Below are 14665 nucleotides of genomic sequence, written 5' to 3' on the forward strand. Positions count from 1 at the left end.
GGGAGAGCCAGTGAGAGGGGGGAAGGGAGAGCCAGTGAGAGGGGGGAAGGGAGAGCCAGTGAGAGGGGGGAAGGGAGAGCGAGAGCCAGTGAGAGGCGGGAAGGGAGAGCGAGAGCCAGTGAGAGAGGGAACGGAACAGAGAGAGGGGAGAGAGAGTCAGTGAGAGGGGGACAGTGAGCCAATGAGCGAGGAAGGGGCGGAGTCCCTATGACGACACTGAGGTGCCACCAGTCACTTTACCTTCCTGCTCCTACCTGTAGGGACAGCTGACCCTCCCTTCTGCAGATCCCAGGTGGTGGGAGAGAATTCCTGAGATACTGCTGGTGACGTTTATCTGCTGTCAGGACCAATGCCTTCCACTTCACCCTCGGTAGGTGATGTGCGATAACTTTACGCAGCTAGCCTGTGAATACTTAATGTTTAAACTCCTGGACACTTGGGTGGGACAGCAAGGAACGCCCTGAGCCTGTGGAACTGTAGTCAGTGAAGTGATATGAGTGGGGAGACGTGCTGATACTGTGAAATACCACCAGCACGGTTACTGATTGGTTTGGTTTGTGTCTCCACATTTAAAATACGGTTATTTTTCCACTTTTATCCTAAGAATGTCAGCAGGACAGGCTGTGCGCTGCTGGTTAAATACGGTTCATGCAAAGGGTTACCGACAATATTAACACTTTCTCGCAACTACTTACTGTGCAAGTCCAGTGTGGAAATGGTGTTGGCCGTGGCTCAGTGGGTAGCACTCATGCCTCTGAGTTAGTAGGTCATGGGTTCAAGTTCCACGCCAGGGACTTGACGCTCCCAGTGCAGTACTGAGGGAGTGCTGCACTGTAGGAGGTGCCGTCTTTCAGATGAGACGTTAAACCGAGGCTTCATATGCCCTCTCAGGTCGATGTTAACAATCCCATGGAGCTATTTTGAAGAAGAACAGGGGAATTCTGGCCAATCTTTATCCCTCAACCATCACCACTAAAACACATTAACTAATCGTTTTCACATTGCTTTGTGGGATCTTGCTGTGTGAAAATTGGCTGCCATGTTTCCTACTTACTCTTCAAAAATACTTCATTGGCTGTGAAGCGCTTTGGGATATCCGGAGGTTGTGAAAGGCGCTATATAAATGCAATTTAAAAAAAAAAAAAAAAAATCCCAACCCACAGCCAGTGTTTGGTGTGGTGAGGATAGTTGTGGTCACCCTGTAGCTGTGGCGTTTGTGCAGGGCGGTCTCTCTTCACACCTTTGTTGCAGTTATAGAGTGGGTGCAGGCTGTATCCAGAGTCAGGGCCCAATCTGGTACCGGCACGAGGCTCCCCTCGGGGGGGGCAGTCTCATTCCATTTTCTTCACAGTCAGGTTGGGCCATCACACACAGTTCACACTCCGCATAATTTCAACGTTGGTGCAAAGCCCAGCCACTTTGTACCGACACACAACTGGCTGTGTAAATACCCCAGTAACTTCACCGCAGATTTTCCAGTGTGTAAAATGTCACGCCAGCACTGCTGGGCAGTGGGTAGATTGGGGTGCAGGCCGAGATCCCAATCCAAGCTCTGGTCTTTGCACCCGGGGTAAAAGGCACTTTTATTGAACCAACATTTTGTTAACTAGTCTACTTTGTAGAAATATCCAGACACACAGCTTTAAAAGTGAATGAAGAACGAACTTGCACTTATATAGTGCCTTTCACAACCTCAGGCCATCCCAAAGTACTTTACAGCCAATGAAGTGGAATCATCGACTTGAACAGCAGACCTCATCGTGCCTGTGATGGCTCTTGGAGCTACCAATTAGCCCCACTTGCCTGCTCTTTCCCCATAGCCCTGCACACTTTCCTTTTCAAGAATATATCCAATTCCCATTTGATGATTATTGAATCTGCTTCCACCACCCTTTCAGGCTGCGCATTCCAGATCAACAACTCGCTGCATAACTTTTTTTATCCTCATGCCGCCTCTGGTTCTTTTGCCAATCCCCTTCAATCTGGGTCCCCTGGTTACTGATTTTTCTGCCACTGGAAACAGTTTCTCCTTATTTACTCCATCAAAACCCTTTATTACTATAAACACCTCGATCAAATCTTCCCTTTAAATGTCTCTGCTCTAAGGAGAACAGTCCCAGCTTCTCCCATCTCTCCACATAACTGAAATCCCTCATTCCTGGTACCATTCTAGTCAATCTCCCCTGCACCCTCTCCAAGGCCTTGACACCATCCTGAAGTGTGATGCCCAGTATTGGCCACAATACTCCAGCTGGGGCCTAACCAGTGATATATAAAGGTTTAGCATAGCTTTTGTTTTATTCGTTCACGGGATGCGGGTGTTGCTGGCAAGGCCAGCATTTATTGCCCATCCCTAGTTGCCCTTGAGAAGGTGGTGGTGAGCCGCCGCCTTCAACCACTGCAGTCCGTGTGGTGAAGGTACTCCCACCGTGCTGTTAGGGAGGGAGCTCCAGGATTTTGACCCAACAACGATGAAGGAACAGCCAATATATTTCCAAGTCAGGATGGTGAGGGGAACTTGCAGGTGTTCCCATGCGCCTGCTGCCCTTGTCCTAGGTGGAAGAGGTCGTGGGTTTGGGAGGTGCTGCCAACGAAGCCTTGGTGAGTACACACTGCAACCATGGTACGTCGGTGGTAGAGGGGGTGCCAATTAAGTGGGCTGCTTTGTTCTGGATGGTGTCGAGCTTCTTGAGTGTTGTTGGAGCAGCACTCATCCAGGCAAGTGGAGAGTATTCCATCACACTCTTTACTTGTGCCTTGCAGATGGTGGAAAGGCTTTGGGGAGTGAGGAGGTGAGACACTCGCCGCAGAATACCTAGCCTCTGGCCTGTAGCCACAGCATTTATGTGGCTGATCCAGTTAAGTTTCTGGTTAATGGTGACCCCCTGCCCCCCAGGATGTTGATGGTGGGGGATTTGGCGATGGTAATAAGAACATAAGAATTAGGGGCAGGAGTAGCCCATTTGGCCCCTCCAGCCTGCTTTGCCATTCAGTAAGTTCATGGCTGATCTACCTCAACTCCACTTTCCTGCACTATCCCCATATCCCTTGATTCCGTTAATATCCAAAAATCTATCGATCTCTGTCTTGAATATACGCAATGACTGAGAATTCATAGTCCTCTGGCGTAGAGAATTCCAAAGATTCACCACCTTTTGAATGAAGAAATTTCTCCTCATCTCAATCTTAAATGGACAATCCCTTATTCTGAGACTGTGACCCCTGGTTCTAGACTCCCCAGCCAGGGGAAACATCCTCCTTGCATCTACCCTGTTAAGCCTTCTAAGAATTTTGTATGTTTCAATAAGATCGCCTCCCACTCTTCTAAACTCTAAAGCATATAGGCCTAGTCTCCTCAATCTCTCCTCATAGGACAATCTCCCCATCCATCACACTAATGAACCTTCGTTGCACTCCCTCTAAGGCAAGTATATCCTTCCTTAGGTAAGTACACAGTACTCTAGGTGTGGTCTCGCCAGTAAGACTTCTTTACTCTCATACTTCAATCCTTTTGTAATAAAGGCCAACATACCATTTGCTTTCCAAATTGCTTGCTGTACCTGCATATTAACTTTGTGATTTGTGTACAAGGACACCCAGGTCCCTCTGAATGCCAACATTCCCCAATCTTTCACCATTTTAATCCTGTTGATTGTCAACGGGCGGTGGTTAGACACTCTCTTGTTGGAGATGGTCATTGCTGGTACTTGAGTTGCACAAATGTTACTTGCCACTTATCAGCCCAAGCCTGAATGTTGTCCAGGTCTTGCTGCATTCGGGCATGGACTGCTTCATTATCTGAGGAGTTGCGAATGGCACTGAACACACTGTAATCATCAGCGAAAACCCTCATTTCTGACTTTATGATGGAGGGAAGGTCATTGAAGCAGCTTACGATAATTGGGCCGAGGACACTGCCCTGAGGAACTCCTGCTTTTGTACTCTACGCCTCAATTTTAAAAAGCCCAGGATCCCATCTCCTTTTTTAACAGCCTTCTCAACTTGTCCTGCCACCTTCAAAGATTTGTGTACATACACCCCCCCGGTCTCTCTCTTCCTGCACCCCCTTTAAAATTGTACCATTTAGTTCATATTGCCTCTCCTCATTCTTCCTACCAAAATAAATCACATCACATTTCTCTGCGTTAAATTTAATCTGCTAATCTCTCTCTGTCCTCCTGAAGTCTGTTACTATCTTCCTCACTGTTTACTACATTTCCGAGTTTCGTGTCATCATAGAATGATACAGCACAGAAGGAGGCCATTCAGCCCATCCTGCCTGTGCTGGCTCTTTGTTAGAGCAATCCAATTAATCCCACTCCCCTGCCCTGTCCCTATAGCCCTGTAATGTTTTTCCCCCCTTCAAGTATTTATCTAATTCTCTTTTGAATGTTACATGCCTTTGTTACCTCTAGACTTGACTATTCCAACGCACTCCTGGCTGGCCTCCCACATTCTACCCTCTGTAAGCTTGAGGTCATCCAAAAGTCTGCTGCCCGTGTCCTAACTCGCACCAAGTCCCGTTCACTCATCACCCCTGTGCTCGCTGACCTACATTGGCTCCTGGTTAAACAACGCCTCCATTTCAAAATATTCATCCTTGTTTTCAAATCCCTCCATGGCCTCGCCCCCTCCCTATCTCTGTAATTTCCTACAGCCCCACAACCCCCCGAGATTTCTGCACTCCTCCAATTCTGGCCTCTTAAGCATCCCTGATTATAATCGCTCAACCATTGGCGGCTGTGCCTTCAGCTGCCTCGGCCCTAAGCTCTGGAATTTCCTCCCTAAACGCTTTCGCCTCTCTACCTCCTTATTTAAGACACTCCTTAAAACCTACCTCCATCTGCCCTACCTTCTCCTTATGTGGCTTGGTGTCAAATTTTTGTCTTCTAACACTCCTGTGAAGCACCTTGGGACATTTTACTATGTTAAAGGTGCTATATAAATACAAGTTGTTGTTGTTACTGTTGAATCTGCTCCCATCAACCTTTCAGGCGGTGCATTCCAGATCATAAAACTCGCTGTGTTTTTAATTAAAAAAAAAAAAAAAAATGTTTCCTCATGTTGCCTCTGGTTCTTTTGCCAGTCACCTTAAATCTGTGTTCTCTGGTTACCCTTCTGCCACTGGTAATAGTTTCTCCTTATTTACACTATCAAAACTATTCATCATTTTGAACACCGCTATGAAATCTCCTCTTAATCTTCTCTGCTCTTAAGGAGAACAATCCCAGCTTCTCCACATAACTGAAGTCCCTCATCCCTGGAACCATTCTAGTGAATCTCCTCTGCACCCTCTCCAAGGCCTTGACATCCTTCCTAAAGTGTGGTGCCCAGAATTGGACACAGTACTCCAGCTGGGGCCTAACCAGAGTTTTATAAAGGTTTAGCATAAATTCCTTGCTTTTGTACTCTATGCCTCTATTAATAAAGTCAAGGATCCCATATGCTTTTTTAACAGCCTTTTCAACCTGTCCTGTCACCTTCAAAGATTTGTGTACGTATACCCCCAGGTCTTACTGTTGCTGCATCCCCTTTAAAATTGCACCATTTCCTTAATATTGCCTCTCATCATTCTTCCTATCAAAATGTATCACTTCACATTTCTCTGTGTTAAAATTCATCTACCCTGTGTCTGCCCATTTCACCAGTCTGTCTATGTCTTCCTGAAGTCTGTTACTATCCTCCTCATTGTTTACTACATTTCCGAGTTTTGTAACATCTGCAAACTTTGAAATTACGCCCTGTATACCCAAGTCCAGGTCATTAATATATATCAAACAGAGCAGTGGTTCTAATACCATCCCTGGGGGACACCACTGTATACTACCCTCAGTCTGAAAAACAACAGTCCACCACTACACTCTGCTTTCTGACCCTTAGCCAGTTTTGTATCCACACTGCCACTGTCCCTTTAATCCCATGGGCTTCAATTTTGCTAACAAGTCTATTATGTGGTACTTTTGAAAGCCAAGAAACACAACATCAACCGCACTACCCTCATCAACCCTCTCCATTACTTCATCAAAGAATTCGATCAAAGTTAGTCAGACCTGAATTGCCTTTAACAAATCCGTGTTGGCTGTCATTTATTAACCCATATTTTTCCAAATGCCAATTAATTTTGTCCCGGATTATTGTCTCTAAAACCCCCACCACTGACGTTAGGCTGACTGGCCTGTAGTTGCTGGGTTTATTCCTCTCCCCATTTTTAAACAGGGATATAACATTTGCAATCCTCCAGTCCTCTGGCACCGCCCCATATCCAAGGAGGATTGGAAGATTGTGGCCAGAGCCTCCGCAGTTTCCACCCTCACTTCCCTCAGTAACCTTGGATGCATCCCATCCGGACCGGGTGACTTTTCTACTTTGAGCGCTGCCAACCTTTTAAGTACCTCTTTATTTTTATCCTATCCAATATCGCGACTGCCTCCTTTACTGTGATGTTGGCAGAATCTTCTCTAGTGAAGACAGATGCAAAGTTCTCATTTAGTACCTCAGCCATGATCTCTGCCTCCGCAAGAAGATTTCCTTTTTGGTCCATAATTGTATAATCGGTCCCACACCTCCTTTGACTACCCTTTTACTATTTATATGTAGTCTTATAAAAGGGAATCCAAAAGTCTTTTATGTTAACCGCTGATCTATTCTTATACACCCTCTTTGCCCCTCTTCCTTTTTCAGTTCTCTCCTGTACTTTTTGTATTCAGCTTGGTCCTCTACTGTATTATGAACCTGACATTTATCATAAACTTCTTTTCTCTGTTTCATTTTAATCTCTTATCTTTATTCATCCAGGGAGCTCTAGCTATGGATGCCCTTGCTTTCCCCCTGTGGGAATGTGTCTATTCTGTACCTGAACTATCTCTTTGAAGGCCTCCCATTGCTCATTTACTGTTTTATCTGCCAGTCTTTGATTCCAATCCACCTGAGCCAGATCCCTTTTCAACTCACTGAAATTGCCCCGGATTCTGCAGTCAGCGGTGAAGGAACGGCACTCGCTGTACATCACACTTACAGATGCCCACAGACTTTTTGTGGGCTTTTGAGCGGCAACTACCGGTTACTCGAGATCCATTTCAGCACGACGCCCTCTACAGAGAATCTGAGGCATGTGTGAGCAGCGCAAGCAACAACATGTCTCTTCAACCAATCCGACTAAAGAAACCTCACTGAGACATGCAGCGTCTAAACCAGGAAGTGTCAGTTAGGATATTTAATTCAATGTAAAATCATGTACAGAAAGCGATAGAAAGATGGTATCAAGAGACAGAAAGAAAAAGTAAAACTAACATTTTTATTTTTATTTTTTAGATCTTCAACAATAATTAAATTCTGAATGAAGGAGACTCCACACTTGTAAAATAAAATTTTCGGGGTCAGAGAGGTTGTTTGGCAGTAATTAAGACTTAACACGCCATTAAAAATTCACTCACACCTGAAGGCACCAGCCCTAACTTTTTCTGGCGTGTTTAGTGGGTAACTAATGGACAACTTGCAGCCTTTCATGTGTTTCAATGCCAAGTCTCTCAGTGAGGCTCGGCATTCAAGCGAAGCTTGTGGAGGAGCAGGGGAACTCCGACAGCAACTTCCTGATTTCCATGTGTAGCTGCGCATTTGCGGGCTCCGGAAGTTGCTGTCCGATTTACTCCATAATGACGGTGAGTGCTGAGAGCCTCACCATTATTCTCAATGCAAAATCAGGGCCATTGTGATCACTATTTTCCAAGTGCTCTCCCACTGAAACGTGTTCCACTTGCCCCACTTCATTCCCCAGAACTAGATCCAGCACTGCTTGCTTCCTTCCTCATTGGGCGGGGAACATACTGATTGAGAAAGTTCTGTTGTACACATTTCAGGAATTCCTCCCCCTCATTGCCCTTTACACTGTTACTATCCCAGTCTATATTAGGATAGTTGAAGTTCCCCATTTTCACTACACTAGTTCTTGCATCATTCTGTAATTTGCCTTCAAATTTGCTCCTCTGTCTCGTTCCCACTATTTGGTGGTCTATAGCATACACCCAGCAGCGTAATAGCTCCTCTATTGTTCCTTAACTCTAACCAAATTGACTCTCAACTACATCATCCCTCTCCAGTGCTATAATAGTTTATTTGATCAATACTGCCAAAACCCCTCTTCCTTTCTTTCCTGAATACCTTGTAGCCAGGAATATTAAGTTCTTAATCCTCCCCTTCTTTGAGCCAGGTCTCTGTAGAAAAATAGGAGCAGGAGTAGGCCATTTGGCCCTTCGAGCCTGTTCCGCCATTCAATATGATCATGGCTGATCCTCTATCTCAATACCATATTCCCACTCTCTCCCCATACCCCTTGATGCCTTTTGTGTCTAGAAATTTATCTATCTCCTTCATAAATAGACTTGACCTCCACAGCCTTCTGTGGTAGAGAATTCCACAGGTTCACCATCCTCTCAGTGAAGAAATTTCTCCTCATCTCAGTACTAAATGTCCTACCCTGTATCCTGAGACTGTGACCCCTTGTTCTAGGCCTCCCAGCCAGGGGAAACATCCTCCGTGCATCCAGTCTGTCTAGCCCGGTCAGAATTTTATACGTTTCAATGAGATCCCCTCTCATTCTTCTAAACTCTAGTGAATGCAGGCCTTAGACAACCCAATCTCTCCACATATGACAGTCCTGCCATCCCAGGAATCAGTCTGGTGAACCTTCACTGCACTCCCTCTGTGGCAAATATATCCTTTCTTAGGTAAGGAGACCAAAACTGCACACACTACTCCAGGTGTGATCTCACCAAGGCCCTGTACAACTGTAGTAAGACATCCTTGCTCCTGCACTCAATCCTCTTGCAATGAAGGCCAACATACCATTTGCCTTCCTAACTGCTTGCTGCACCTGCATGTTTGCTTTCAGTGACTGGTGTACAAGGACACCCAGATCCCTTTGTACATCAGCATTTCCCAATCTAGCACCATTTAAATAATACTCTACCTTTCTGTTTTTCCTACCGAAGTGGATAACTTCACATTTATCCACGTTATACTGCATCTGCCATGTATTTGCCCACTCATTCAACTTGTCTAAATTGCCTTGAAGCCTCTTTGCATCCTCCTCACAACTCACAATCCCACCTAGTTTCGTGTCATCAGCAAACTTGGAAATATTACATTTGGTTCCCTCATCCAAATCATTGATATATATTGTGAGTAGCTGGGGCCCAAGCACTGAACCCTGCGGTACCCCACTAGTCACCGCCTGCCACCCCGAAAAAGACTCATTTATTCCTACTCTCTGTTTCCTGTAAACCAATTTTCAATCTATGCCAGTATATTACCCCCAATCCCATGTGCTTTAATTTTGCACATTAAGCTCTTATGTGGGACTTTATCAAAGGCCTTCTGAAAATCCAAATGCACCACATCCACTGGTTCTCCCTTATCTATTCTACCAGTTACATCTTCAAAAAAACTCCAATAGGTTTGTCGAACACGATTTCCCTTTCATAAATCCATGTTGACTTTGTCTAATCCCGTTGATATTTTCTAAGTGTCCTGTTATCACATCCTTTATAATAGACTCTAGCATTTTCCCTACTACTGATGTTAGGCTAACCAGTCTGTAGTTCCCAGTTTTCTCTCTCCTTTTTTAAATAGTGGGGTTACATTTGCCACCCTCCAATCTGCAGGAACTGTTCCATAATCTATAGAATTTTGGAAGATGATAACCAATGCATCCACTATTTCCATGACTACTTCTTTTAGTACTCTGGGATGCAGATTATCAGGCCCTGGGGATTTATCAGCTTTCAGTCCCATTAATTTCTCCAGCACTATTTTTTTACTAATACTAATTTCCTTTAATTCCTCCTCCACTAGGCCCTTGGTTCCCTCGCATTTCTGGGAAGTTATTTGTGTCCTCTTCCGTGAAGACAGAACCAAAGTATTTGTTTAATTGCTCTGTCATTTCCTTGTTCCCCATTGTAAATTCTCCCGTTTCTGACTGTAAAGGACCTACATTTGTCTTCACTAATCTTTTTCTTTTTATATACTTGTAGAAGCTTTTACAGTCCGCTTTTATGTTCCTTGCAAGTTTACTCTCATACTCTATTTTTCCCCTCTTAATCCCTTGCTGAACTCTAAACTGCTCCCAATGCTCAGGCTTGCTACTTTTTCTGGCAACTTTTATATGACTCCTCTGGATCTCACACTATCCTTAATTTCTTTTGTTAGCCATGGTTGGGCCGCTTTTCCTTTTTGCGCCAAAAAGGAATGTATAACTGTTGCAATTCATGCATTCGTTCCTTAAATATTAGCCATTGCCTATCCACTGTCATGCCTTTTAATGAAGCTCCTCAAACTATCATAGCCAACTCACTCCTCATACCATTTTCCTTTGTTTAGATTTAGGACCCTAGTTTCGGATTGAACTACTTCACTTTCCATTTTAAGGAAGAATTCTATCATGTTATGGTCACTCTTCCCTAAAGGACTCCGCACAACAAGATTATTAATTAACCCCTTCTCGTTGCACAATACCCAATCTAGGATAGGCTATTCCCTAGTTGGCTCCTCAACTTGCCACTATATCATAGTCCCATGTGGAGACATATGCCTGCAGCTCACCAACCTTATTTACCACTCCAAACCCATTTTAATCTGCCTTACATTTCCCACCTGTCTGATCCCTTCTATTTCTGAACTACTCTGTTCTAATGCTGTTTGTCTCTCCAAGTCCTCTGTGCGCCTTGTTTCTCCTCTTTAATGCTTCATTCTTGTGCCCCTCCCTCTGCCAAATTAGTTTAACCCCCTCCCCTTCCCCAGTATTAGTTAACCTTCCCATGAGGACATTGATCCCAGCCCTGTCGAGGTGCAACCCCCATCCATCTTGTACATGTCCCTCCTGCTCCAGAACTGGTCCCAATGCCCCAGGAATCAGAATCCCTCCCTCCCCACCCCTGCATCTCCCCAAATATATTCACACATATACTTCCCACCAGGTGTGTAAACTTTAGAAAGCAGTGAATACTCTTCACTGTGTTTGAGTATTGAGGTGTGTCAGGTGAAGCAGGCCTGCAGTCTCCCTGTGACACTGAGTTCTCCCTGTGTTAGGCAGCGTGTGTGCTGAAGGCACTGACCCCATGCCCTTTCCTTCTATTCTGCAGCTCTCTGTCATGGACAGTGCCGCTGGGCACTACCACTTCTACCTTGGGCTTGCTCTTGCCATCAGCTCCAGTATCTTCATTGGAAGCAGTTTCATTCTGAAGAAGAAGGGGCTCCTGCGCCTGGCCAGCAAGGGGGTGATGAGAGCAGGTAAGAGACGCCTGACGGATCAACGCAGAGTCTCGACTGTCCGACAGTCACTGGTAAAACCGCTCTGGAGCCGGCTCCCGGTCTCAGCTTTATAACACAACTGAGTCAACAGACAACTTAAGGGGCTGTTCAAGAAAAGTACTGCTTTTCATTTTCACATTTAGTCCTTTTCGCTGCCATCTGGCCCTGGCATTGACCCGTGGCCTGGTTTGGTTCCATGGGCACTAGATCCCTGGCCCTCTGCCCTGCGTCTCCATTCCTTATTCTGGGAGCTAAGATACTGAGTGTTGCTGGGACATTTCACCATTGGGGCCTCACACTGAGCTAGATCATAAACTCTGCTCACCTCGTGTCTAACACTGCTTTTTCCCTCCAGTTTGTTCCCCTCACTCAAAGGTGCTTCCCCCCTCCACTGAAGGTGCTGACTCTCTTCCCCCCCCTCCCCTGAAGGTGCTGACTCTCCCCCCTCCACTGAAGGTGCTGACTCTCCCCCCTCCCTGAAGGTGCTGACTCTCTCTCCCCCCTCCCCTGAAGGTGCTGACTCTCCCCCCTCCCCTGAAGGTGCTGACTCTCTTTTTCCCCCCCCCTCCCTCCCCTGAAGGTGCTGACTCTCTTTCCCCCCTCCCCTGAAGGTGCTGACTCTCCCCCCTCCCCTGAAGGTGCTGACTCTCTTCCCCCCCCTCCCCTGAAGGTGCTGACTCTCCCCCCCTCCCCTGAAGGTGCTGACTCTCCCCCCCTCCCCTGAAGGTGCTGACTCTCCCCCTCCCCTGAAGGTGCTGACTCTCTTCCCCCCCCTCCCCTGAAGGTGCTGACTCTCTTCCCCCCCCTCCCCTGAAGGTGCTGACTCTCTTCCCCCCTCTCCTGAAGGTGCTGACTCTCTCCCCCTCCTCTGAAGGTGCTGACTCTCTTTCCCCCCTCCCCTGAAGGTGCTGACTCTCTCCCTCCCCTGAAGGTGCTGTCTCTCTTCCCCCCCCCCCCCCTCCCCTGAAGGTGCAGGTTCCCACTGAGCCACTGGGGGGAGCAACCTTTATTAAAACTGGAATATTCTGTCATTTTAATGATGGTGTCAATTGCTGCTTTTAAATATGTTCCTTTTCTCTTCATGCTCTCTCGCTCTCCTCTCTCTCTCTCTCCCTCCTCTCTCGCTCTCTCTCCCCCCCCCTCTCTCGCTCTCTCTCCCCCCCCCCCCCCCCCTCGCTCTCTCTCCCCCCCGTCTCTCTCTCTCTCTCTCTCTCTCTCAGTATTGAAGTATTATTGAGTCGATGGTGCTGCACAGTAGCTCCACGCCCTGTTTGGTCATTCGGACATGAAGTTGGAAGAGGTTTACAGAAGTCGGTTTTCACTGACTGATTCGCTTACTGTTATTTTTTTATTGGAGAACTCCTGATGAGAGGCTAGCCCCACTCCCCCAGGCCCAGTGCCCAGGCCCACGGAGTAGGGCACCAGCCAGACTGAAAGGAGTAGGTGAGAATATGAGGCACGTCGAAGTCTGGTGATTCGAGGATACCAAGCTTGGCAAACAAGCTGACATAGCCGAGCGGTTGTCCCAAAGGAAGGCACAGCAGACACCATCTAGTTCAGGCCTGGCCCGGGGGTGGCATCAGCAGCAGGTCCCTTACTTGCCAACTTGGCATGGGGTGGATGTACGTGTGCACGCCCATAGTGTGTGGCCAGGGTAGACAGTGAGAGTGGAGCTGAGATGTGGCGGGAGCTCTCGGGCAGTGTGCTGCTCAATGTGCTTTGTTTAATCATCATGTGCTTTCCCCACAGGTCAGGGCGGCCATGCCTACCTGAAGGAATGGCTGTGGTGGGCCGGCCTCCTCACAAGTGAGTTTCACTGATGGTGACGGGCAGAATATCTTCAAAACACGTTTTCTGTCGAATTCCTGCATTGACCGGGCAGTGGTGAGGAGGGTCACTTGAACCCAGAAGGGTTGGGGTGCTTTTGACAGCCTCCACTCCTCCTGCGCAAACAAGTGCACAAATTGCACTGGTTCTCAGCTGAGTGCTGTTCACTGGTTCAATTATCAGTGAATCTTAGGAAGTAAGGTGCAGGAGGAACAGCAAATTCCTGCTCCTTGCCCTGAGAGTTTTCCCCCGTCGGCATCTGCCTGCATTTCCCCCCCTCGCCGTGTGCCTGCGTTCCCCCCCCCCCTCCCGCCTGCGTTTCCCCCCCCCGCCCATTGCCTGCGTTTCCCCCCCACCGGCGCTTGCCCGCTTCTGATCCACAGTTCAGTGGGTCCCCAGTCCTCTGGGCCGCAGTCATTGGAGTTCGTGCTGTGGTCAGAGAAGTTGTGGGCTGCGATCCGCAGCCAGTGGGGCTCCCGCTGTGTCATTCCCTGTGAGACGGTCAGCCTTTGTCGTCTTGTGGGGGCTGTATCTGGTACGCTGGGCTCCTGTTTCAGGCTCTAACTTTTGTCTATCCTATCCTGCAGTGGGTGTGGGAGAAGCTTCCAATTTTGCTGCCTACGCCTTTGCCCCAGCGACGCTGGTCACACCTCTGGGAGCCCTCAGTGTCCTCGTGAGGTGAGCAAACCCTGACATTTCTCAATTAAAGCTCTAATATTTCTTTCCCCATCTCTCCTGAAGGTAATGCCTCCATACTGGCCTAATGTTCCACAGGTCCTGCCAACACTCAGTCACTCACACCACTGGCCATTTTGTGTAAGCTCAAATAATGATTGCAGCCAAGCCCAACACTGCCCAGTCCTGAGGTCCACATCACTGCACTTTTCCATGGCACTGGACAGTCAGCACTGGGAGACCTCCCTCCTCCCCCAGCACAGAGACATTGAGGCCATTCCTAGCATCTCCACTCAGAACCAAGTAACTCCACACCCACTCAGGACTGGAGCTGGGATCCAGGTACTCAGTCAGCACCAAACACTCCCAGGGCAGGTACAGCACGGGTTAGATACAGAGTTCTCTCTATTGTTTTCCCTAAAAGAGTTACTGGAATTTGGAACACTTTGTAAAAGTTGTGATCAGAGACAGGAAATTGTCTGCAATCCTCTGGCAGGGTCTTCCCACCTGGGATTGTGCAAGAATCACCGTCTGGAAATGCAATATCATTTCATACATCTGAACCGTGCTCTGTTTGAACAGAATTGTCAGGATACTGTTATCTGGTGTAAATATTTAGCAAGTAACATAACCCATCAATGTATAACTGCCTCTTTTCTCACTGACCTTAGTGTTGGGTGAATGGGGGAGCGTCACCGAGCTGGGACGTTGTGGAGTGGTGCAGTGCTGAAAGGAGGGGTCTCCCCATTGGGTGGTAATGTCCCCTCACACTGCAACCTGTCTAACAGCTGCCTGCTGGAGGCTGGTCCTCTCCCACAGATGGTCAGAGTAGCTGAATCTGAAAGGGTAGATCCCCGCC

General features: G+C 47.4%; 1 protein-coding gene across 1 annotated transcript in view; it reads left to right on the plus strand.

Moving 5' to 3' along the window:
* The first annotated feature begins 30 nt into the window (after positions 1-30).
* Positions 31-14665, plus strand: part of LOC147124882 (magnesium transporter NIPA2) — a 16237-nt gene continuing 1602 nt past the window's right edge. The window contains 5 exon segments of the mRNA XM_085987092.1: positions 31-370; positions 11136-11283; positions 13054-13110; positions 13719-13809; positions 14608-14652. Of these exon segments, the coding sequence (XP_085843218.1) occupies positions 350-370; positions 11136-11283; positions 13054-13110; positions 13719-13809; positions 14608-14652 (362 nt within the window). The 5' untranslated portion in view covers positions 31-349.

Source organism: Somniosus microcephalus, chromosome 1 (genome assembly GCF_052327205.1).
Source record: "Somniosus microcephalus isolate GS21.2 chromosome 1, FLI_Smic_1.0, whole genome shotgun sequence".
Lineage (NCBI taxonomy): Eukaryota > Metazoa > Chordata > Chondrichthyes > Squaliformes > Somniosidae > Somniosus > Somniosus microcephalus.